General features: G+C 50.5%; 3 protein-coding genes across 3 annotated transcripts; all 3 read right to left on the reverse strand.

Moving 5' to 3' along the window:
- Positions 1–404: 404 nt before the first annotated feature.
- On the reverse strand, positions 405–4,255 carry GUITHDRAFT_142088 (hypothetical protein; the record flags this gene model as incomplete). The annotated part of the gene is made up of 13 exons (XM_005828323.1): positions 405–924; positions 967–1,085; positions 1,131–1,283; positions 1,530–1,721; positions 1,769–1,866; positions 1,935–2,099; positions 2,140–2,263; positions 2,331–2,393; positions 2,460–3,546; positions 3,649–3,731; positions 3,781–3,865; positions 3,938–4,032; positions 4,253–4,255. The coding sequence occupies 13 exons, from the start codon at positions 4,253–4,255 to the stop codon at positions 405–407; spliced, it is 2,787 nt and encodes a 928-aa protein (XP_005828380.1).
- A 2,873-nt stretch (positions 4,256–7,128) lies between these two features.
- On the reverse strand, positions 7,129–8,524 carry GUITHDRAFT_164420 (hypothetical protein; the record flags this gene model as incomplete). The annotated part of the gene is made up of 9 exons (XM_005828324.1): positions 7,129–7,176; positions 7,226–7,303; positions 7,401–7,637; positions 7,750–7,875; positions 7,922–8,014; positions 8,058–8,177; positions 8,219–8,262; positions 8,307–8,457; positions 8,507–8,524. 9 exons carry the CDS (start codon positions 8,522–8,524, stop codon positions 7,129–7,131), a joined length of 915 nt encoding a protein of 304 aa, XP_005828381.1.
- A 9,043-nt stretch (positions 8,525–17,567) lies between these two features.
- GUITHDRAFT_153864 (hypothetical protein) lies at positions 17,568–18,601 on the reverse strand. The gene is made up of 2 exons (XM_005828325.1): positions 18,222–18,601; positions 17,568–18,075 (listed from the first exon to the last, which is right to left on the reverse strand). The coding sequence occupies exons 1-2, from the start codon at positions 18,415–18,417 to the stop codon at positions 18,071–18,073; spliced, it is 201 nt and encodes a 66-aa protein (XP_005828382.1). The 5' UTR covers positions 18,418–18,601; the 3' UTR covers positions 17,568–18,070.
- Between the last annotated feature and the right edge of the window lie 7,143 nt (positions 18,602–25,744).

Consider the following 25,744-nt stretch of genomic DNA (forward strand, 5'->3'; position numbering starts at 1 on the left):
CTGGCTGCTGTTGTACAACAACAACCCCAACATCCCAAATCCGGACTCAGTTCCAGCTGAGACACGGCTTGTCATCGGTCCCACCTACACCGTCAAGCGGGGAGACACAGTGATGAGCATCGCAGGTGCGAGCGGCTGGAAGTGTTTGCGCCTTGTAACTCATTTGCACAGCGTGGGCGAAAACAACGGTGAAAGGCATTCTAGACCACAACCCTGACATGGCAGATCCTAACTTCCTTCCCCCGGGCTCCACAGTGTGCCTGTCGGTTTGCAGTCAAGCGGCCTCATATCAATGGTAAGAGGGTGAAACGCAGTGAGATGTAGGGGTGGAACATCTCCGCAGGTGTAACTTTATTGTTTGAGTTTGCGGCATGTACATAGAGAGAGAGCTGGTTCAAACGCTGCTAGTCCTCCTTCTCCTTCTCCTTCTCCTTGCCCTCCAGCACCTCAGCGAAAGCATCGAAGAGAGCTCCTACGGGTATGGAGTACAATCCAATCCCTGCCACCACCAAGCAGCACGCCAGCACCTGTCCGAGGGGAGAAAAGTCAACCTGTCCCCACTCGCCGCTGAGGAAGATAGCTGTAAAGTAGAGCGAGGAAGGAATGTTGTCAAACGCTCCACCTAAAGCTGGGTTTCCACGATCGAGGAGGTAGAAGCCATAGGCGGAACCGACCCAGATGATTAGAGCGAGGAAAGACGTTGCAATGAGAGTGTCCTTGGAGGCGCGGAAGACGTCGTCGATCAGCGTGAAAGCCTCAGTGTAGTGCTCCCATTGCAGCACCCTGAGCAAGCGGAGGAAGCGAGGAAGCGCAAAGTCATACGAAATGCCACAAGCTGCCCAGTACCACTCGAGGTAGAAGGGAAGGAAAGCGAACATGTCAGCTGTCCCAAAGAAGGAGGTCAAGTAGCCCATCCGTGAGAACCTGAGCATAAATCAGCCTCTCCTTTCAAAGGATCAGACTCACCCGGCCCTCCGATCATAAGGAGCAGCAATCACTCGCAGGACATACAAGACCGTAAAGAGCATCCCGCATACTCCCTCCAGCGAAGCGAAGAAGCCGTCACCGATCTGAACTCTCATCGCCTAATCGATTGCTCAGTGACGCTCGATGATCAAAAACAGACGCACTGGATCAGACTCAAGGATGATCAAGACAACATCGAAGCCGATGAAATAAAGCATGAGGTTGTCGAACCAGACACCTGTGTCATCGTCCGGGGACAGCATGATCTGAATCTTGGAGGCGAAGGAGCCGTCATTGAGGTAAACAGGATCTTCAGCCTGAGCAAACAAAATCAGGGTAGCTATAAGGATGTACGATAATTCAACGAGCCATGGGTGGAGAGGGCGCAAACGAGTAAGTGAGCTTGACAAGCTTAAAGAAGCAAGAGATAGCAAGGAGAAGAATGAAGAAGAGTGGAGAGCGATAAATGGGACCTTGGCTTCTCTATTCTCCTGAGATTTCATTCCTCTTCGTTTTCTCTGCTCTTTGTAAGCTGTAGGCTCGACAAGCATGAAGAGGATTACCTCTTTGAGAGCCACGTCTGTGAAGCCATTTGCAATGATTCCCGAGGGGATGCTTACGATTCCCACAGCAAACAAGCACATGAGGAAGCAAAGAAATTTCCCCGCGAGTGTGTAGTCGATAAGGGGATAGTCTCCAGAAAGATGTATCAACGTGTAGGACATGGCAGAAGGGACATCCTTGTAGCGTTTTGCCTGCATGAAAGTCAGCAGGCAAAGTCAGAGGCTTGACGACCTCTCACCATTGTCACTCCATTTTCAGTGGGATCCAGCAAATTGTTCTTCTCCGTCATCCACATCAACGTGCTAAACATAAGCCAGAAAACTGTCGCCGCAAAGCCTGTAACAGCAAGAGGAAGCGAATTTTCACGAAAGACGTCGTCGATAAGCGTGATAGACGGGATGTACCTGCAGCAAAGACTAAGGAACTTATCGCACGCACACAAACACTCTCGTACTTGTCCATCTTCAGCAGTCGGAGCAGACGGAGCATTCGCAAGGCCTCGTCATATTTGTCCACAAGTCCTCCCGGAAACAGGAGCGACCAGTAGTATGGGGCAATGGTGAGAAAATCTGTAGAATTTCAGAGGGATATGCAGGAAAATGCATCAACCGATAATGGCATAGAAGGAAAAGATGAATCGCATTCTAGGAAACCTCTTGCTGGAAAACAATGGATCTAGAGGTGCTGAAATAAGACGAAGGATGTATTCAATCGTGAAAATGCAGACGGAAATCTGATCATCAAAAGAAAACATCAAATATCAAATATTAAATGTCAAAAATGAACAATCAAGTTCAAACCAGCTCGATATGATCTAACAGATGTTTATGCTCCTTGCTGAAGTCTGGCAATGTTTCCATAGACTTTGAAGAAATAAATGGTCACAAAACACCAAAGAGATCAGAAAAAGAGAGCAAAAAGATGCATACCTGTTGGAAGACAGTGGCGAAAATAAGGTAGAAGAGAATCTGTTCAAAAATGCTTCCTAGCAATGTTCTCCCTTCTACAAATTGCCGAATAGGGAAAAGAAAGCTTTCTTCTTGGCTATGAGACTCTTGCTGCTGGCTGGCATCCTCGTCTTTCTTAGAGTATCTCTCTGTCGCCCACTCTTCGAAGCCGTTTCCAAGTATGCCTATGGGGATGGCAAACGTTCCAACAGCCAGCACTCCCATCACTCCAGATATGACTTTGCCAAGGGGCGAGTAATCGCAGAGCGGGACCTCACCACACAAATTGAGCAGCGTTGGCCACATGGCATCGGGGATAGAGGCATAGTAGTGCTTCCCGTCCGGCGCCACCAACTTGGGGTTGTTGCGCTCTAGCAGATACATGACAGAGGAGAAGAATATCCACAATACTGTTGCTGCAAAGCCGCTGACCGCCAACACATCTCGGTTGTTGAGAAGAATATCGTCGAAGATGGTGAAGACTTTCACATAAGATTCTAGCTTGAGCATCCGGAGGAGTCGGAGAGATCTGACGAACGAGATGTTCACCTCGAAGGGCCAGAGGTCAAACGTTGAGAGAAAGAATGGAAGAATAGCTGAAAGATCCACGATAGAGTAGAACGTTCCAAAGTACTTGATTCGCCCAAAGAAGCCGCTGTAATCGGGACGAACACCGACAGCATAGAATCTCAAGAAATAGTCCAGAGTGAAGACAATCACTGACACGTCTTCAATTCTATCAAACCATTTCATCAAACTTTCATACCGATGCATGTATTGCATCGAGTCCATCACAAAACCAAGAACATTGCACAAGATTACCACGATCATCGCCTTCTCATACATTCGCCCTGCATCGGTATAACCATAGAGAAATCTGAAAGCCTCAGATTGAATATCTCCGCACAACATTGGTTCAGAAACTATTTCAGTTTCATCATTCTTTTCCTGCTTCTTTTTCTTAGCCGCATGCTCCTCAAAGCCGTTTCCAAATATGCCCGTAAAGATTCCAAAGACGGCGCATGCTATTGCGGAGGTGAACACTGCAATCACTTTTCCTAATGCGGACCTGTCGTTGACCAGAGGGAACTCTCCGAATAAGTTACAAAGGGTGAAATACGAAGAGCTTATAGTAGATTTAGTAATCTGATGAGCAACAAAAGATTTTCACCTGGCGATGCTTGTGAAACGTCCATCCATCGCTGGATTGTTTCTTTCCGCCATCCAGTTTGCCCCTGACAAGATGATCCATACCTTTGAAGACTTTAAACAAAAGCAGAAAAACATTTGATTGCATGCTCACAGCTGATCCTACAAATCCTGATTTGAATATCAAGACCTTATTTTCGCGATAGATATCGTCAAAAACTGTGAACGCCTCCAGGTACCTTTCACCAAATCAATTTTTGGTGTCTTTCGTTTTGCAAACAGAAATCAGAATTGAAAGGAGTTGGTGAGACCTTCCTTCTAGACGCATCACTCGGAAGAGACGAAAGATCCTCAGAAACTGAGATGCTGGCAAGTCGATGTAAACCCCTTCGCCTTTGCAAGCAGCCTGATAACGAAGGTAACTGAGCGACTATCAGGATTGTACTCATACTCTTGTAATATACAGCGAGTAAAGCTGCAATTGAAGAATCAATGACTGTAACAGATACAAATGATCGTTAAAATTTAGAATCTTGCCTCGAAGTAGTAAGGAAGAATGCTTCCAAGGTCAACGAGGGAGTAGAAGGAGAAAGTCCAGCGCCTAGTGTTTGCATCAGCTCAGATACCATGGTGACCTTGTAATCTCACAATCGTGTCATGAAGACATCAGTTTTTCCACTGCATTGAAACTTAAGACACAAAGAACAAAAGAATTTGTTCCTCCTTGCCTTTTCACATGAGTCATAAGGTGTTCAGGATCATCGGCGGAGCTCCACCACCGCAACGCATATTCAACAGTGAAGAAGAAGACCTGTTTGTGGAGAGGTCAGCTCATGGATCGATCATACTATAGACTAGTGTTACTGACCGAAAAGGTTTCTAACGAATCAAAGAAATGATACACACTGGGTTCAAATCCTTCAACCTGCACGAAGGATCACATGTTTGCTTGCTTAAAGACCAATAACAAATATCATGTCGATCTTCTCGCATATTGGCTCAGCCATATAGTTTTTTTCATCATTGTTGAAGCTTTATCTGTGCTGCACTAGGACATAGCAAGAGATTTTTATTTTACCGAGTCAAGTATGAAGCACACAACGTTCAGAGTGATCAGCAAAATCGAAGGTACGACCTGTTTCAGAAAAATCAACAAGCAGATGCACTTTGATGGACATCAGCTCACAAAATATATTCCGTATTCATCTTTGGCATCCAGGAACTGATGAACACTGAAATATGCAGCATTAGAGCAATGAACATGAAAAATCATGACAACGGGTCCACTAAGGTCTAAACCAGGGGTCTCAGAAATGATTTCGAGTGAATCGTTTGAGATCACGAAAAATCAAATGAACAAACTAAAAGAAACTGGTAAACCAAAGAAATTGGTTCAGGATTGAAAAATCAATACCCACTGCACAAAGGTACGAATCCTTCACTGATGGGGCATAAGGGGCATAGCAATGGCAACACACAATGTTGCTTCTTCTCATTCGTTTTAAATCTCCAGAAGTCGATAAGAAATCTTTGAACACGAACCAAAAAGTGGACAAGATACTTAAGGAGGAAATCAGAAAACAAGGAACAAGCTCACCGATGCCGAAAGGATGCCATGACGTTCTGACAGAGGTCGTAAAAATCATTAGTCAACCATTTACCATTGGTAGTAGCAGTCGGTCAGAAGAGCAGTAATAGTACAGTAGTTAGACAATGATATTACGCAACAGATGAGGCATATCCAGGGTTTAGAGGGTTTAGGGTTTAGGGTTAATCGAATCAACCTCCACCTCACTGGCCAGAATCTATTTAACCCAAGATCCACCAAAGACTAAACCAACACTTCCTTTATTCACAGCAGTCACCTTCCCTTCAGTCCCTTGCAACCAAGTACAATGCACAGCGCGCAGTGGACACGTGTCCTCCTAACCCCCTCTTCTCCGCCTGACCCTCAGGCTCGTCGATTCCTTAATTCCAGACCTATGTCGAAACCCACTTCCATCTCGCTGAGCTTCGTCCACCAATGAGACGCAATACCCTGAACTTCTCGCCGTCTCCAAGAACTTATCCGAGTTCTTACACCCTCCCTGACGAAGTTAAGCGAGATTCTCAGCTCACCCTTTTCCAACATCATCTCCAAGCTGTTGCCCCCTTCCCTGGTCCTCCTTGCATCCTTGATCACCCCCTTCCAGCTCCATGCTCCTTCCTTCATCCTCATCTCATCCTCCGACCTGAAAATCCCTTCCAGCATCCTTCCAGCATCCCCATCTCATCCTCCAACCTGCATGCTCCCAGGCTGCATCCCAATCACCTCCTCCAAGCTCCAAGCTGCTTCCTGCACCCAGCTTCTCCTCCAAGCTCCAACCTGCTTCCTGCACCTAGCTCCTCCTCCAAGCTTCAACCTGCTTCCTGCACCCAGCTCCTCCGCCAAGCTCCAATCTGCTTCCTGCACCCAGCTCCTCCGCCAAGCTCCAACCTTCTTCCTGCACCTAGCTTCTCCCCCAAGCTCCCACCTGCTTCCTTCACCTCGCTCCATCCCTCTTTTACCTACACATCCTCCTTCATAGAAACCTCATCAGTAACATCAACACTCCTCCACCACCTGAACTTGAATGTGCGCACTGCACTTGTTCATCAGGCTCCCCCTCTGATCAGTCAGACTCCCCTGACACCTTTCTGATCATCCTGTCATCCTCCCCATCATTGTATTTCAAATCCCACTGTTTTCAATTGTCATCCATCTGACTTTCTCCATCCAAATTTTTCAACCCAATGATGTCCATCAATCATGACCAATGTTTTGTCCTAACTAACCTGCTCTACGGGCCCATCTAAAATCTCTATCTAACCGCGGTATGAAAGATCGATTTGGCGCCATTTTCACCTGAGAGCTCTTGATAAAAATCATTTGCATGCATTGTTCTTTTCGACCTCATGATCTTTCATTTGCCTTTCCCATCAATCATTTCTTTTGAATCATTTTTCGATTTCTCAATTTCTCAATTTCTCAACGGCCGATTAAATTTCGATTTCATTTCTGACGATCATGGGTCTTGTATTTGATCATGATGGAGGCGTCACCTAACCTGTTTGACTGAACCCAGAGTTTCCTTGAACAGTCTTCGGGAGAGCAAGCTTCATACCACGCCCAGCCAATCATCTGATTCTACTTCTCCATAGCAAACCTTCCTTCCAAGGTTCTCCCTCCCTGAATCAGAGATTGGTGTAGGCGTTTGCTCAATGGCACAAGCTGTACGAAGAACCTCATTGTGTACAAGCTGGGATAAATCCCACTGAAGTTCCAAGTTGCTCCCAAAGCGCTGTCTCCAGGCCTTCATCAGCATCGCGTGCGTCTCGTGCATCACCGTCTTCGTGCTAGCAGCCATCACGATCGCCATCACCTGCGGATCTTGTTCCTTGCGCTCCATTACCGGCACCAGCATCAGCGACGTCTTCCCTACCCACTCTGAGCCCCCCAGGTCGATCCTGCGGTCCAGCCCCCTCACCTCCTCCGCGTGCTCGCACACCCAGGGCTCTCCGTCTCGCTTCCCTAGCATCCAACCATGTCTTCCCGTGCAGGAAAAGGTGATCATAGAGACCTCGTCCTTGGAAGCATCGGACGAGATGCAGTACAGCAGCGGCTCCGCTTCCTCCTCTTCCCTGTGCACCAGGGCGATCTGCCATGCAGCGTCAGGGCGTGGGCGAGCAGCTCGCGCCATGTGCCTGCGCGATCTGAGCATCGAAGGCAGACATCCAGAACCTCGGGTCCTCCACCTGGGCAGCAAAGGAAGTCACGGACGCTGGGAGGCCCTCCGCTGCTCCTACCACACATCCTTGTTGGAAGAGAGTGACAGCGTGAGAAGCGATGCGGAGGACGAGCGCCAGTTGATCCTGCTTGACGTACAGCTGCTCGTTGTGATGCATCACGTTCCCCAGCAGCACCGCAAGCCACTCGGTCGTCTCCACGTCTGACTCGGAGAACCTCTCCGCGTTGCTCCCGATCGTCAGCAGCTGGACAACCGCGTCAACGTCGACGACATCGATATCAACAACAATGTCATCAAAATCAACTTCTACAACATCAACGACAACAACAAGTTCATCAAGGTTGTCAGGGACTAACCGCGCATGGAGTCGTGGAGTTGTCAAGGATGGGGACACAGAGGACTTCAGAGCGCGAGTGCTCAGACCCTCCCACCTCCAGGTCGAACGGGCCCAACGAGCCGTCGATGGTCTCCTCGTCCTTGACCTTCACTCACAGGATCAGCCGTAAGCCTCGCCCAGCTGAGCCCCACCTGGACCAAGCTCTTCTTTCTCAGCGCCTCAGCCGCTATCCCACCCTCTCTGACGTCAACGAACTTAACGCGCCCGCCGTCGCCGTCGGGGAACTTGCGGCGGAACGTCAGGAAGGGCCCGGGACTCTCCGACTACCTCGAGGAACTCGTTGGTCTGGGCATCCACCCACGCTAGATGCGCCGCGTGAGCCCCGATGATGGCGGGAAGCTTGGCGGCGATCTTGAGCGACATGGCGTGTCGCTGCATGCCGATGGTCTGCCAAGACATAAGACTATGTCACGTGAGACGATCGCCACCTGGTTGACGAGGTACAAGATCTGCACCTTCTTGTCGTGATCCTCTGCATCGGGTCAGGTTCGGGGGCTCGAGTAACCTCGTTCTCACGCTTGGAGGCGACGGGCTTGTCGGCATGTCTTGCCAGCTCCAGCACGACTCGACTCACGGGTGATGCCATCTTCTCGCTCGGGGCCTCAGGCTCCCGGGCATGCTCGTTGCTCGAGCTCTCAGACGGTCGCGCATGGTCGTCGGGTTGGGTCTGCGAGATGCTTCAGTATCGCCACGAGCTTCTCGTCCTCGTTTGCTACCTTCGCTCCTCCTCTCATCGCCGCATGCCCCGCAGCTCTGACCTCACGGCGAGGAGAAGCTGACGCAGCAAGAGAGGAGCGGGGGGTAGGCTTCTTCCTCGCGCTGGAGGGCTGTGAGGGGGGCTTGGGGTTTAGGCCTCTCTCGGTAGGGAGTTGGAAGCAAGGTTGTCGCTCGGGAGCGAGTCGAGTCGCCTGAGGAAGAAGTGTTGACTGCCCGTGAGCGACGGCTCGTCCTACGGGGGATGACAGGGCCTGGTCCAAGTCTGTTTGGCAGCCTTGAGATTTCATCCTCTTCGCGTATCCCTCCACGCTCTCTCCTCCTTCCTCCCCCTCCCAGCCCTTGTCGCGCGGGCTCGCCTGAAGTTTTCGGCTTGAGGGCTGCAGGTCACAGGAAGTGAGTGGAGCAGGGGAGAGGCTCCGACGTGCTCGCCTGCCGCCTCTGCCTCGCCTTGCTCATCCTCAGCCGAGTAAAGATCTCACTCCACAGGGCCCATCGCTCCATGCCGATCGACCTGAGCTCCTCCCATCAAATGAAACAAGTCCTGCCCCTGCCCCTGCCCCTGTCCTTGCTCCTGTTCCTTCTCCTGCTGCTGCTCCTGTTCCTGCCCCTGCCCCTGCCCCTGCCCCTGCCCCTGCCCCTGCCCCTGCCCCTGCCCCTGCCCCTACCCCTGTCCTTGCTCCTGCTGCTCCTGCTGCTCCTGCTGCTGCTCCTGCTGCTGCTGCTCCTGCTGCTGCTCCTGCTACTCACTTTTCTACAAGCAAAACGAAATCTTCGAGCTCGATATCTCCTATCAGCAGCGCCTCCACCTGAGAGTAAGGGAATGAATGGCAAGGAGGTACAAGGACGTCGGAGTACTCGCAGAAAGGCATGCGACTTGTGGAACTCCGGGTCTGCAGCGCGTCAGAGCGACGAGGCTGAGGAGCTTGAGCTCACTGAGATCTCCTGCGTGAAGTCGGGGCGATCTCAAGGCGTCTACAGGGAAGGCGTCAGCACAGAGTCGCAAGGAGGAACGAGCTGCCGCACAAGAGTTCGACTCGGAGGAGAGCCTGACGGAGGGAGGGAGGCGGGAGAGGAAACCAGGTCTCGCTTCCACCACATTCTTGTTCAGCTTGTGGTACATGACGTTCTCCCTCTCACCGCACCGCCTCCTCCTCCTCTCTCCCTCCTCCCCTTCGCCTGCTGCTAGCCATGGTGTTAGCAACGGACCGAAAAACGGTCAATGGCGGGGCGGGCCCGGGCAGGATCAAGTGGTTGGGAAAGAGAAGAGAGACGTTATCAGCTTATGTTAGAGTCAACAACAACGCTATGCGACTTCTGACATACACTTGTTGCAACCACACATACATGTCAATATGATGGGCCCCTTGCTTCTTACATACACCAGTCACGGCAGTCTCTACAACTACAGTCAGCACACAGTTGCGACAGAAATCATACTGCTTTGATTCTGTTAAAAAAGCTTTTCCCCCCATATCCTGCAACTGCGCCTCCCATGGCTGACTCCATTCCTCTGAACCAGCATGAACTCCACCCCTCGCGTAAAGTATGTCCAGATGCTCACTGAACGCCACTGATCTCAGCGTCATCATTCCAACAAACTCCTTGAGTTTTGAAATCTTCTCCAAAAAGAAAAGATCCAACTGCCTTCCACCTCGTTAACGGTAGAATCTTTGTAAACAAGTCTGCTGGCTGATATTTGGTAGACACTTTGACAGGAAGTAGCTCGCCCTCATCCACCATAAGCACCGCAAACTTGGCACGTAAGGCGATGTGTTTCAGTCTAGAATAAGCTCGTTTCTCGGTCAACAAACGAATACACGGCTCGTTATCCAGCAAGAGCAATGTCGGACGTTGCTGGCAAAAACCCAACTGTTGAAGTAAGCTGCGGTACATCTTGATATGCTTGGCAGCTACCGACGTCGCATAGATTTCTGCCTCTGACGATGAAAGTGATATGACTTTCTGTGCTTTCGAACCGTAAGAAATGACCCCTCCGTTCATCACGATAGCCCAACCTGATTGACTTCGGCGCGTCAGGACATCCGTCCCCCAGTCACTATCACTCGCAGCTACGAGTTCATTGTGAAACACCTCCTGATTGACAGATACACCTAGAATCCCTTCGGCTTACCCCCTTCTTTTTCTTCTTGCCAGAAGCACTCACTGGATTGCCGGAATCACCGTCATCAACGGGACTACCATACTGATCCGACACCGTCTTGGACAAACTTTGCAACTGCTCCACATAATCTCGAATCTGCCCGCTCTTCCTCCAACAAAATTTGGCATTCAGGAAAAGCAAAACGACCTGCCTTTTCCATTCCTCCGTCAACTCGCCATCCACATTCACACTCTTGTTCTTTTCCCATACAGTATGAAACTCACCACCAAAATTACCGAGTTGATCGAGTGGAAACTCTCGTATCAACGGGCCCAAACACAAGCCCAATCCTGTCCGATATCGATTCATTGCATTCTGAATCGGAAGCAGAAGTTCATCCAATTCCTCCTGTGACGTCACAGGAGGAAGGGTTTAGGGTTTAGGGTTTAGAGCGCCGGTTATTTCAGGCAAGCGCCGGTTATTTCAGGCGCAGCGCCGGTTATTTCAGGCACCATGGAGCGCCGGTTATTTCAGGCACCATAGAGCGCCGGTTATTTCAGGCACCATGGCTGCACGCGTGGTGTAGGGGAAGCTGCCAGGGCGCCAAGGAAGCTGCAAGCGAGAGGTTTGTATACTTCAAATAGCTTTCTAAGTATGGTTCTTCAGTATGATGAAAATGTTCGCAACCTGCTGTATCGGAGATCATGCCAATACACGCAGAGCGGACTTGTGGATGCCTCTGTCCTCGAAGCTGATCTCGTCGAGAGGGTGAAGAGCTTCGCGAAGCGTTATCCGAACAGCAGGACAGCCCAGGCTTGCAAGGCTGTGGAGGGATGCACCCCCGACGCTATCGCAGAAGCCATCCGCTCGACATGTCAGCAGGCACGACGTGAGCTTCTGCAAGAAGCGATGACTGGATGGAGTGACGCATCCAGAGAGTGGTTTATGCAGCAGATTGAAGAAGCCAAGAAGGAGAAGGTCGAGACATACACCGCCTCAGCAGGCAACGAGGTGACTTCCTTCATCTCCATGACTCTCCTGGGCATCTCCTCGGTGTATGTCAACCATGAAGAAAAGCTGAAGAAGAAATTTGAAGAGATCGGACTGATCGTAGACTCAGTGCAAGAGAGTAAAGCAATCATGTGGAAGGCTCCGTATAGACCCGAGATAGCGAGTGCTGAGGAGATCCCGGTGACTGTTTCCTTCCTGCGCAATGCACCAGCGGAGAAGCTCTGGCAGGGAAGAGAGGACTTCGCGATCGATGGTCGCAAGTTCACAGCTGTACATGTGAGCATCGTACACGATCGATCTTTCAAGATTCGAGCCAAGAGAGGACCCTGGGGCAAAGGGGGCAGCTTGGCAGAGCTGACTCACCTGCTAACCTTGGGCGGCATGACAACGGCTGAGATAGCTGCCGTCTATCGCTATCAGCTGCTGCGCCAGTCCCTTGCAGCGGTCCAACTCCAGCCGCTGGCAGGCATGCTGGTCGCTGGGGCGCCAGGACAGCAAGTCCACAAAGGCTTAGGTCAGAAAGGCTTCATCGCTGTAGGGGCCAACGTCATCTGGAGACAGAGGGAGGTGGAGTGGATCGTCTCCTCGAGCTGCCCAGAGGCGAATGATACAGCATTTCGAGCTTTCCGAGAGAGCGAAGCGATGGAGGGAGTACACCTGACTCTGTTCAGCGAGGACCCGAAGATCAGAGAGGCGCTCGCAGTCGAGTTGACAGCTGATCGCTTTGTGTCCAGAAATAAGTTGAAGAAGGCATCAAGGATGCAGAAGAAGGCAGGCGGCAAGGACGGCAAGGAGATCAAGATCATCATCAAGTCGACGGCGGCATCTGGTCGCTTCACGAGGAAGGAGATGGAGGGGCTGTGCAACGGCGGCAACACGTCTATCGCAAGAGTGTTGTATCCATGAGGATCCGGAACCTCGGATACTCGTCGGATACTCTGCCGGATATTCCCTATATAGGCGGACGCATCTCGTGCGGACGGCCTCCTGAATTTCCCCCACTTGCATGCACAGTGAGTGTGGGGGTTGTGCGTAGTTTACCTCCTAGTAAACTTAGAGACTTCTATTTCCTGCTTCTCAATCTTCTTCATCCTTACTTTACTCGTGTCGTTGACAATCTCTGTGTTGTGTATACAACATTCTGGAAGCGAAGTGGTTGATTCATGACCTCGAAACAAGGAAGAGGAGGAAAGAAACCTCAGCCGGAAAGGAGCCCTCAACCTCGATCTAAGCAATCAGGAGCATTTCAAACAGAAATTGCTGAAGAGAGTTCTGAGGAAGAAGTCGAATGGAGCGAGCGGCTGCAGCTGCAGCAGCAGCAGCTTTCTCCGAGTCAGACCAGTGGATCTTTGACTCAACCTTATAGGGATGGAGATGTACAACGTGAAGCGCTGTCTAGCGCGGATCAACGGGCCCGAAACAAGAGGGATACTCCCTTGCGAAGTATTCTGCGATCAGAGGAGGCAACTCAGCGAGCAGCCTCCCCTGCAACATCGGTACGTCTGCCAAGCTCGGAAAATTTTTCATCCGACCCCGTCATGTCCTCGCCAGTGGCGCAGGACCGAGCTCTTCTCCTTCTTCGTCGAATGTGTGCCCTCCTGGCTGACACCATGCAGGACGAGCGTTTCCACATGCTCGCCAATGCTGCCGACCGCATCTCGCACGGAAAGTTACCCTGCAAGATGCTAATGCTGATATCTATTCAGCTGAGGAATCAGCTAGCGCTGAATCCTCTGATCAGGAACCAGTCCTCTCCAATCGGACTCTCGTGAATGTGCTAACGAACTCCAAGAGTTTCAATTCCAGCCGCATTCCGATGTACAAAGGTTTTGCTGATCCCCGCTCTGTCGAAGAATTCCTTCGTCAGTGCAACCGCGAATTAATCGCTCAAGAGATCCCAACTCGCAAATGGGTGAAGAGCATCACGCCGTTGTTCACCAACGAAGTGATGGTGGTGGTAGAACGTAAGTACGGAAAGAGTCTCGAGGCCATCAACAAGCTTAAATGGGATGAATTTTCAACTCATCTAAGTTCGTGTCTAGCCCCGATGCGGCAAGCCAAGAATTATCAGACTCAGCTTGATCAGCTCAAGCAGCAGCCCAACGAATCCGCCTGGGCGTACTTGACTCGCGCCACGACACTCTTCGCAACGCTCGAATCGCAGGTAGGGTCAGCCATACTGTACTTCAACGATCAGCCACTCCGGAAATTCATCAAGGGATTTTCGCATACGCCGACGCGCACGTCTATCCACACATGGTTTACGATTTATCGCAGTCAGTACGGACACGGAGAAGACATGTTCTCTCGCCTAGTCACTTTCATCACAGTTCTTCTGGACGATGGTGAACCGCTAACAGTGTCTAAGCAGCCTAACTCAGCTGCTGCTAACGCTGCGCAGACCTCTTCGCACACGAAGGCCAAGGCCAACGGTGGGCAGAACAAGAAGAAGTCCAACGGTAAAGAAAACCAGCGCAAGCAGAAGTCCATCCGTTGTTTTTACTGTCAAGAACCGGGTCACATCAAGCCGGACTGCGAGCAGTACAAGCGCGAAGTCGCCCTCCAGCAGGAGCGCCATGAGAAACTCATGGCAACCCAGCATGAACAGCATGTTCAGCTTTTAGCTGCTCTTCAACCGCTCGCGACGCGTGCGGGAAACGAGTAGCGGCGGCAGGCAACGAGAGGGGAGCATCACTTGCTCCTCCTGCCGCTGGTCTTTGCCCCAGCCCTCTCTTACCAGGTAGCAGCGCTTTACCTCCTCATCGGAGCTCGCTAAGCCATTTCGTGCTGCCGCCTGATCGGAACGCGTCGTGCTCAACGGCCGCGTCCCTTCCTACGGGTCAACTACATGTTTGCCCCTGCTTAGCCCTCAGCCGTGGCGACGCCTCCGCGCCGCTTCAGCTCGCCTTACCCGATCTTATTCGGCTCCCCGTTAGCGTCAGCTCTTCCCACCAGACCGTTGCCCTGCTCGATCACGGCGCGACGATCAATATCATGTCTCAGCAGCTTTTTCAGCAGCTGGGCCTCTCCGAGACTCTGCTACAGCGTGATACGCAGTTCACCGTGCAAGTTGCGGACGACCGCCAAGTGCAAACCCTCGGCGCCGTCTCGCTCGCCTATCGCATCGGCCGCTTTTCAAGCAAAGATACGTTTCATATCTTGCCACGTTGTTCTCAACCCCTGATCTTGTCTCTCCAGTGGATACATCGCCACAACGCTGTATACGTTCCGCGGACCCGAGAAGTGTTCGTCGATTCCCCCAAAGCTCGACGCGCCCCTCCGATTAGCTTGCCAGTTCAGCATCAAGTGCCCTACAAGGACTCGGTCTTAGCCGTGACAACCGTCTCGCTCACCGATGCTCACGCTCTGCGTGTCGCCAATCCTAACGAGGAATGGTTCTTGTTGCACCTGCATGTCCCAACGACAGCTTCCGCCTCGGCATCTTCCGCCGACCCGGCAGTGGGCGCCCCCGCTCACCTTGCTCAAGCCCTCTCTGAGGAATTCGCCGACGTCCTCGTCGACGACCTGCCGCAAGGACTTCAGATCAACCGTCCCCCTCAGTTTGACGCTCACATTCAGCTCAAGCCAGGGACCTTGCCCATCAACTGCAGGCCATACCGCATCCCCCTTCATCTTGAAGGAGAACTCCAGGCTACCATCGCGTACATGCTCGAACACGACATCATCGAACCATCCAATAGTGAGTTTGCCTTTCCTGTGCTTTTCAGTCGACGTCCCAACGATCCACGCTCCCCAACTGATCCCAAAAGCTACCGCTTTTGCTGCGACCTTCGCCGCTTGAACCAAGTCGTCTTGAATCAGCAGACCGCCGCAACTCCTACCGTCGATGAGATGTTGGAAAAGATCGCCGACACAGTCCGTCAAGGCAAAGCCCGTCGCAAAACCGATGAGCAGCTATGCATCACTACGCTTGATTGTATCAAGAGTTTTTGGCAGGTACTCGTACGTGTTCCTGATCGCCGATATCTCGCGTTCATCACACCGATTGGTCACTACCAATACAAGCGCCTACCATTTGGATTCATCACTGCCAGCAGCATATTCCAAGGATTCATCCAGCAGGTCCTCCATGATCTACCCCACACGTTTGCATACATCGACGACATCGTCATCGCTACGTATTCCACCTGGGAAGCTCATGCCGATCACGTTCGCGCCGTGCTTCAACGCTGTCGCGAGCATCAGGTCTTCCTTAAGAGAGAGAAAGCTCAATTCTTTCGCACTAGTGTTGACTTCTTAGGTCACCGTGTCTCCGCCGACGGCGTGACGACCCAACACTCCAAGACGGCGGCTATCTCCGCGTGGCCGCTACCGACGACTACTAAACAAGTCAAGATGTTTCTTGGACTAGCTTCCTATTATCGAAAGTTCATCCGCAACTTCTCGACAATAGCAGCCCCTCTGACTGACCTTCTCCGCAAGGGCGCTCAGTTTCAGTGGACTGCAGCATGTCAAAGCGCGTTCGACAACCTCAAGCAAGCTCTGACGTCTCAGCCCCTCCTGCATCACTTCGACCCGTCCATTCCCACCGAAGTGCACTGCGACGCGTCCAACGTTGGAATAGGAGGCGTACTTCTACAGCAGCCTCCCAACGCCCCCGCCCGCGTCATCGGCTTCTACAGTCGTAAGTTGACTCCGACCGAACAACGATATCACGCGACCGAACGAGAGTTACTCGCAATCAAGGATACCATCCTTTTCTTCAAGTTCTACTTGATAGGGACTCCATTCAAGGTCTTTACTGATCATCAAGCTCTTACGTATTTCCAGACACAGAAAGACATCAACAGCAGATTGATTCGTTGGTATTGGAATCAATTCCTGACTCCTAGAGTCTGTGCACAGATGAATGACTAGTAGAACAGCTCAACAGCTGACTGATAAGTCCAAAGACCAAGACTCACAGATGATGTGCGCACGAAGACACCAATGACTTTCACAGCCAACCAAACACCTCAGATAACTCAGATCAACTTCCCAACAATCCCCAGCACTTTATTCCCAACACTCGTAGCAGCAAGACCAACCAAACAGCTTCCCTTCACACACCACCGCCTTACTTCCACCACTGTACGAGTGCTGCCTCTTCGACAGCCGGCGCCTCTTGATTCCTCCGGCGCCGCCTCAGCTTCCCCAGGCTCCAACCAACCGGATCTTCTAAGTCACAGACTAAGCTCCAGCCCACTAGCTTGGACCTGCAGGCTTCACTTGGTTCACAACCTGATTAGACGCATCCCTTGAACTTATCGCGTCTGAAAGAACTTCTGAGAGGTTTGTCAGAACCTGAGTTCTTACACCCTCCCTTTGGGAAGCAAGTCAGAAGTCTGCAACCTTCTCAGCTTGTCAAAATCATCTGCTTAACAGCTAAGCAGCTGTCCCTTGCGATGTCCTCCTTTCCAACGCTCGCTCAAGCTTTACAAGCTGACTTCCATGCTGCTCTCCTCTCCAAGGTCATCTTGCTGCTACCACTCCATCAACCGTTCTGCACAGGCTCATCCCCCATTTTGCATGCCTCCTGCGCTCCTCCTTCGCTTCAAGTGTGCACCCTGGTGCACCTGCGTTTCTCCTCCTGTGACACCTGCGCTCCTCCTCCGCTTGCGCTGCGGATGCAGTGCAGTCGCACCTCGCCAACAGTGCACCTGTGCTGCTCCTCCACCTGCGCTGCGGCTTCTCCCCACCATCGTAGGGCCTGCGCTGCTCCTCCAGCGCTTGCGCTTCAGCAGCACTCCTGCAGCACCTGCGCCGTCCTCCTCTAGCGCATCCTGATGCTCGTGCACTCAGCTTGTACCATCCGCATGCCACTAGAGACGCTCCTCATCCGCCTGCGCTGTCCGCATGCACCTGTGCTCCTCCTCATCTTCCATCATAAACTCTTCCTAGCTGCCTGCAGTGTCAGCTCAAGACTAAGTCCTGAACACATCTGCATCTTTCAAGTCAGACAGCTCCTCCTCCTCTTCAACCTGATCCTCATGATGGGATTGGTCATCATGTGACCTCTCTGAAGCGTGCACATTGAGCAATTGAATGAAGACGTCTCCACCCATTGATGATGCCAAGAATTTAGAATTCCAATCAAGCTCCAGAGATCAGGTTCAGAATTCTTGCAATTCCTTGATTGATCTCTGATTGTTTTGAACACAATTTTCTCGTTTCTAATCTATGGGCCCTTTCTATCCTATCTACCCCGGGGATCATTGTTTTGCCAAGGCACAATCATTTTTGACGTCAGCGCTTTCATTTCAACCACATGACTTATCGATCTCGACTCATCCGTCATTTCTTTCTCAATTTTCATTTTTGGCCATTCAATTTCATCGTTCACTACCGTCATGGGTTCCATAGATCAGGATGAGCGAGTTTCTAAGATACTAACCTAGAACAGATGTCTTGGTTGCAGCTAGCCACAGGCTTGAGGAAGACGTGTCTGTCTTTATCCTCCTTCCGATTCATCCGATTCCTTCACGTTCTCCATGAGAGTCTCCTCGGTGACATCACCCGAGACACCCTCCCTGAATCGGATAGAAGACGGAAGACTGACAATTCTCGAGCGACACGGACACGGTGGCAAGGGTCCGAGACACCCTCCCTGAATCGGAGAAAAGACGGAAGATAAAGCCTGGAAGCCACCGCAGCAGGATCGGTTGAATCTCCTTGTCGGAGACTGGAGCTCGGATCACCGTCAATCACACACGGGGCATACAACTTTGGCGACTGACGGCATGGGAACAGAGTAGCACTGTCCCCGACAGAAGCGCAGAGAGCATGACAGGCGAGCATCCTCAGAGCAGCATATCCGGTAAGGGGTCTCCGAAGAGAAATTCACCAAGGAGCCTCCACCGATTCAAAGGCAGAACTTTCGTCAGCAAATCACCAGGCTGATAAGAAGTATGAATCTTTTCTGGATAGAGCTCGTCCTTTTCTACCAAATCAACAGCATACTTCGTTCGAATATCAATGTGTTTGAGTCGACTATAACTTCGCTTGTCCCACAAAAGCCTCAGACATGGTTCATTGTCGATTAGCAAGAGAGTAGGACGAGTCTGCGTAAATCCCATCTGACCCAAGAGATTTCTATAAAGCTTGACTAGTTTCGCGCATGTGGTGGCAGCATAAATTTCAGCTTCTGAAGAACTCAGGGCAACAACCTTCTGCATTTTCGAACCAAAGACGACTACCCCACCATTCAGAACGATTCCATATCCGCTTTGACTCCGTCTCGTAATAATCTCGGTACCCCAACCAGCATCACTGAATGCAATCATCTCATTGACAAAACACTCCTGGTGGTAATATACTCCGTGACAATGGTATACGATCTGAACCTCCCGAGTAGTGTAAAGGTACTGTAGAAGATGAATTAAGGCATCCATATCACACTGCCGAGGAGCACGAGCAAAGCGACTAAGGACGCTCGTCGCGAATGCGATATCAACCCGCGTACAATTTGCCACGTAGAGAATGGACCCCAGAAGACTCTGATAAGTGCGGACTTCCTTCTTGTTCAACAACTTACCCTCCAAGTGATAAGTCTTGAGATAGTGACCAGGTAATACCGTTTTGACACCCCTGGCAACGATTTCAAAGCGTTCAACAATCTTTTCAATGAAATGCTGTTGTGACAAAGTTATCCGACCCTGATCGTCATTCTGTTCTATTTTAATGCCCAAGAAGGTACCTGTTGCCTCACTCCCCGAAAAGTCGAATACTGTGTTGAGCTTCTCAAGAAACTCAATCTTAACTGCTTCAGTTTGAGAGACAATGAGTAAGTCATCCACGAAGACAGTCAGAAGCAAGACGTCCCCCGCACAGTTGGAGTATCGGTAGATGATCTCATCATGTCCTATCCCACTTGCTCCCACCGTCTTCAACACCTGCGTGAACTTAAGATACCATCTCCTTGGTGCAATGCGAAGTCCATAGAGCGACTTCAAGACTTTGAGGAGGCACTCAGGAGGAAGACTCATGATATCTGGAGGAATCAAATACACAGGAACCTCCAAGTCACCATACAAGAAAGCAGCAGAGATATCCCTGAATGTGATTCTCCAACGGTTGCCTGCCGCGATGCTCAGCAAGAGCCGGATATTGTCCAACGATGTAGTCGGTGCAAACAATTCTTCAGATGAAGGAAGTAAGTTGCCCATGATAACTAGCCGCCCCTTTCGTTTCAAGATCTTGCCCTTCAAGTCTCGTTTTGAAGTATACACCCACAAGCCGCGAGCAAGGACAGAATGATTTGACTCCCTGTTTTTCTGATCACGCGTAACAACTTCCCAGACCCCACGACTTTCGATCTTCGCAATTTCCTCCTTTTCAGCCTGCTCCCAAAGATGCCGATCCGGACGACGTAACATCTCTGACCTTGTCTTGGGATCTGGTAACTTGTCAAAACTACTTTCGTTCTCCACATTTCCTGCATCGCAAGCCGCTGTCATAGCGTAATCTGCCTGATTCTCAGGCATTGCAGCTGGATTGTCACGGTCGGGAGACATCAGAGATAACAGGTCAGACGCCAGCTCCACCGCGTCCCATACGGGAGAGACCAACGCTAGATTCGCCACAAGAAGACGCGTATCCCTGAAAGTAGGGTCCACATTAGCACTGACCTGTGGGGCAGATGACACAGGATCGACATGCTGTAAACGAGTTTTGTACATCTCATCCCTCCATACTGGAACAAAACGCTGGGATGCTGGCTGAAGGCTTGTCCTGTCTTCCCCCCTGTCCCAAACATACAAGATCTCTTCAGATTCAGTCGACCCCTGCACAATATCTGTAACTTGCAGATACTGCGAAAATTGCTTGTGCTGGGAAAGTACAACCACTTCAGGCGAACCCCCAACTGTAGCTTCGACAACATCCATGATCTCATCCGCTGCACGATCAAGACAGGGTTTAAAAACTTTGGTATGGTCGGTCATATCACCAAAGACGTTCGGTGGAAAGCTGCACGAGTAATAATCTGCTAACATGCAGACCTCTGATATTGTCTCCCCACTTGTAAGCACCACCATTGCCTTCTGTTCGGTTTGTTCCAAAAACTTGATGTCAGGATCAGTGACAGACCGTAACACCCAGTAATTTTCGAGAGTTGGGAAAACAATCCGCGCGAGAAACTTTCCCTCCTTGAAAACCATCTGCAAAATTTTGCCTTGCTCTACTTGACCATTTACAAGAACTTCGACATCTCGATTGACATATTTGCTTTCCAAGACCCCTCGCTCCGCCTTGAAATCCCTCCGTGTTCTTCTGCCTGCTGGAGGAACTGGAGACATTGCACCGTCAGGCACATATTCGGTATCATCCCTCAACCGATGCTCTCCTGTATCCTCCACGGTTGATCTCCAGATGTCAGGCCTTGGACCGAGGAAGGTGGAAATTCCAATTGGAGGCGCTTGCTCGCGGAAACTTCACTTGCGTCAGGACCAGAGCCTCCCTGACAGTGTCGCTTCCTGCCAGACGTTGCAACTTCCTCAGGAATTTGCAATTCTGTTTCACTCGCATTTTCCGAGGAGTCTTCGTCGTAGTCAGATGCCACTGGTGCACAAGGTACTAGTTCCTTCAACAATTCATCCTCCACATTAGATGCCTGAAAACGTCGGCAACGTAATGGAAAATACAGCTCGTCAAACGTAAGATTATTCGTATGGACGATTCTATCATGCTCGATATCCCAAACCAAATACCCCACCTTATATCCAGAGAAAGCGCACGCGTTTCCCAGATTTAAACCATGAATTGCTGGATCATCCACCTTTGACGTGCGTAGTTCATTCTTGAAGAAGGTGCTGCACCCAAAAACCTTGAGCTTGCGATAGTCAAACTGCTCGGTTGTATATATCAAGTATGGTGAGGAATACCCTAGATTTCGTCCACTAGGCAGAATGTTGTACAGTAAAACTGCCTGCTGTACAGAATGCTCCCATTTGGTCCTTGGTACTCCGCTCTGACGTAGTAACGTCCGATGAATGGACATTACGCTTCTGATTCCACGTTCAGCGAACGCATTGTAGACCTGAGAGTACTCTGGAATTTTGTCATGTCGTATCCCATGATCAACGAAAAAGCTCTCCAGCTCCACAGAGCTGAATTCTGAACCGTTGTCAGATACAATCTTCTGTACCTTAGGACGAGAGCTGTCACGATCCTCTTGTAACAGTATTTCCTTGAGGATAGCAGCCGTCTGACTTTTCGTGCGCATAGGTCGTACTCGCACAAATCCGGAAAAGACGTCCACAATGATCAAGAAATATCTATAACCACCAGGCTCGGATTGTACAATCATGTCTTTCAAATCAATATGCCAGACTTGATTGACCTCTGATGCCCGCTCCTGTCGGAAATCCGACTGTCGATGGATCGGCCGTGAGACGAACTTTGCTATTCTACAGGTGTGACAAGGAGATTTCTTTAGGCGCCTGTCGTACGTGATATACTTCACCGAATCGGCTAGTAATTTTTGAATCTTTGCTTCCAGATGTCCGAGCCGAAGGTGCCAGATGGCCGATTCTGTCGCAGCTGACAATCGGGACTGCTCACACATGTTCTCCTCTGGCTTGAGAGTCACTAAACTTGATGGACCCCCACTGTAATTATCACCATTGCTCGTACCAGCGCAAGAGGTTGTACTGTTGCACGCCACACTAATCTTCCCATCTCCCATGAGAACCGTCTGCAAAAAGTACAACCTATCTCGTTGGAATACATCGATTTTCAATGCACCATCTTCTGAGCAAATGTAAGACTTTAGGGCACTCCTGGAGCCCCGTGATAACATGTGGTAGTCAGTCCCAAGAACATCATCCAAGCTAAGCAACGATATCGGGACAAGCGGGCATACGCGAACGTTGACAATAATCTCGTCCAGACAGGTGTTAGTTGTTGGACAAACCAGTTGCAGTCGTAATTTTCCAACCTTATCACAGACGACAGTACCTCCAGCGGTAAGCACCTGAAATTCAGGTCCAGCTTGGACATCAAACAACATAGACTCTTCCTTGACCATGGAGATATTAGCACCAGAGTCCAGCAAGAACGTATGGCCTCCAGCTCCTTCTTTCTCCTTTACCTGCAATGCAATTTCCTGCAATTCCTCGATGGTAGACGTGGAATCGAGACCAAATGTGAAATTTGCTTTCCACGCTCCTTGCCGTCGATTAGCCTGTGATGCAGATTCCGTTGCATTCTGGGCCGATGAGCGTTCAAATGGATTTGCAGGAACAGAAGATTTCTTTTCTGACTCATTCCGCTGGCCGTCTGCGTCAGCCTTCTGCTGGTGACTGTGTGAACTTGAAGAAGCATTCGCTGCCATGCGTTGAGCTGCCTGAATCAACGCTTCCCCCATCTTGCGCGTGGTTTCAGCGTCCACAACTCCCCCTGACAACAAATTCTGCAAGACAGATGACGGTTGTTCACTTTCAACCCCTCGAGGGTTAAACCGCTGATTTTTGTAGTTGCCATTATTTTGATTGTAGTTGTTGTTATTGTAGTTGTGGTTGTGATTGAAATTTCCATGACCTCGACCACCCTTCCAACCTTTGCCTCCATGTCCTTTCTGTCCACCCTGACCTCTTCCATAGCCTCCTTTAAAACTTCCTCTCCCTCCATTATGGTACCCATCCTGATTCCTCCTTCCCCTGCCACGGTAACCCGTATGGTTAGGTCCGCCGTCCCCCTCGCCTCCGCGGCCAGGGAAACCACCACGGTATGAGCTAGGGTCAAACGCCGCCTGATCTTGTCCCGTCCTACCAGGTCCTGAAGGAGCTTGACCAGAAGCCTGGTAAAACGTTGGGACGTTCCCGACCGGACCTTGGATAGGAAATGGATACATAGAGGCACGGTTGACCTTGAGCATAGAAATTGAAAAACGGGTCTTGGCTGGGAAACATGATACCTTGTGGATATGATGGAGGTATACTCCCACGAACTGGGTAATTACCATACCATTTGGGATCGACGTGAGAATTCTCTCCCGAATCCGCTTGACCACTGTTTTCGCCTGACCCCGAGGATCTCTTCTTGCCCACTGCAACTTCTCCGACAGCCTGCGGTTCATTCGGTACCAACGGTTCACTTGCCACAGTGATATTCACCACTGACACGTCTCCCTTCGCATCCATCGCGGGCGTCACGGTCGTAGTCGTCTTGCTTCTAGTTTTTAAGATGCGCCCCCAGTGGAATATTTCGTCGAGAGAAATCTTTTCTGGTCTCATATTACTCTTCTTCCAATTTCGCAATTCTCTATTCAATGCCAATGACTGCAACGATTCACAAGTCGATTCTTTACACCTGGCATGCAAGAGTTCAGCGATCTGGATCTCTAACGGCCCCATCCTTTGGTGTGCCCCCACAACACCTTGAATACTATCCTTGAGATTCTTAAACAGTAGCTTGATTTTGTCCACGTTCCTCCAGAAGGCTTCTTCAGACTCAAGTGGCTGTTTCGCTAGCGCTCTGAGCTGATCTCTCCCTTCGTCCTCAGTAAGCTCGATAAGCTCAGCTCCACTTCGTTGCTTTACATTCCAGCGTACCAGTGCCAAAGTTTTGAAGAATGCCAAAGGATAGTTGCCTCCTCCTGACATCTGCCACTCTATGTCGAAATCATCCTTTAGCTTAACTCGAAAATAACTGTTCGTGCTTACAAGTACCTCAGCAATATCTTCAAATAAGACTTCCACCTCCTGTCGATCAGCTGAGGATCTGAACAACCTCGGTGATATTTGGTACTTGTGTGGAGAGAAAACCACAGATGTATCGAGTGGATTACCCATCTCTCCATCCTCTGAAGCACCATCAATCACATCCTCGCTGGCTGCGATTGCCTCCTCGAATTTTCCTCGCAACTTCTTAAACTTCTCAAGAGCATCCTTGAATTTCTTCCCATTCTTCCAAATGTACCCAGCATGCAGAAACAACGCCGTGACCTGAATCTTCCACTCCAGCGAAGAGAATTTTTCTAGACCTTCTGGAGACGACTCCCACATTTCATGAAATTCTCCAACAAACGATCCAGTCTCGTCAATCGGAAACAAGTCCAACAGTTTTAAGAAACAAGCCCCAAGATTCGGACGAAAACGACTCATGGCACCTGAGAAAGGAAGGAACAGGTCCTCGAGTTTTTCCTTGGAGGTAACCTTCCCATGCTTCAGCTTGTCGACCTGAACATCACCATGGCTTCGTTTCAACTCCTCTTGCAGATCTGGCATGCTCATGATCGTCAACTTGGAGTTACCAATACCGTTCCAAAAAAAATGAGTAACAGCGTACAGTACAACAACCAGGAGCCTTAAAGAGCCTTCAAACTCGTTGTCAATTCGACGCACAAAGACCAAGAGCCCTTTAACTCGTTGTCCTTGGAATCTTATCGTAGAGTCTTTTTGTATTCCTTTGTTCGTGAATACAAAAAGAAAATTTTCTTTTTGTATTGGAATCAATTCCTGACTCCTAGAGTCTGTGCACAGATGAATGACTAGTAGAACAGCTCAACAGCTGACTGATAAGTCCAAAGACCAAGACTCACAGATGATGTGCGCACGAAGACACCAATGACTTTCACAGCCAACCAAACACCTCAGATAACTCAGATCAACTTCCCAACAATCCCCAGCACTTTATTCCCAACACTCGTAGCGGCAAGACCAACCAAACAGCTTCCCTTCACACACCACCGCCTTACTTCCACCACTGTACGAGTGCTGCCTCTTCGACAGCCGGCGCCTCTTGATTCCTCCGGCGCCGCCTCAGCTTCCCCAGGCTCCAACCAACCGGATCTTCTAAGTCACAGACTAAGCTCCAGCCCACTAGCTTGGACCTGCAGGCTTCACTTGGTTCACAACCTGATTAGACGCATCCCTTGAACTTATCGCGTCTGAAAGAACTTCTGAGAGGTTTGTCAGAACCTGAGTTCTTACACACCGTGTTGGACCGCCGGCCGCTCGGTCGGAACCGGACCGTCGGTCGGGCCGGGCCCCGGCCGGCCGGCCGCCAGGCTCAGTGGGACCCCGCGGCGGCGAACTTCGGAAACCGTCGTGACCGTGTGAACCGGGCCGTTTGGAACTCCGAACGGTCCGACCGTCGTGACACCGTGACGGACTCGGCGGATCGG

The sequence above is a fragment of the Guillardia theta genome (assembly GCF_000315625.1).
Source record: "Guillardia theta CCMP2712 unplaced genomic scaffold GUITHscaffold_60, whole genome shotgun sequence".
NCBI classification, from domain to species: Eukaryota; class Cryptophyceae; order Pyrenomonadales; family Geminigeraceae; genus Guillardia; species Guillardia theta.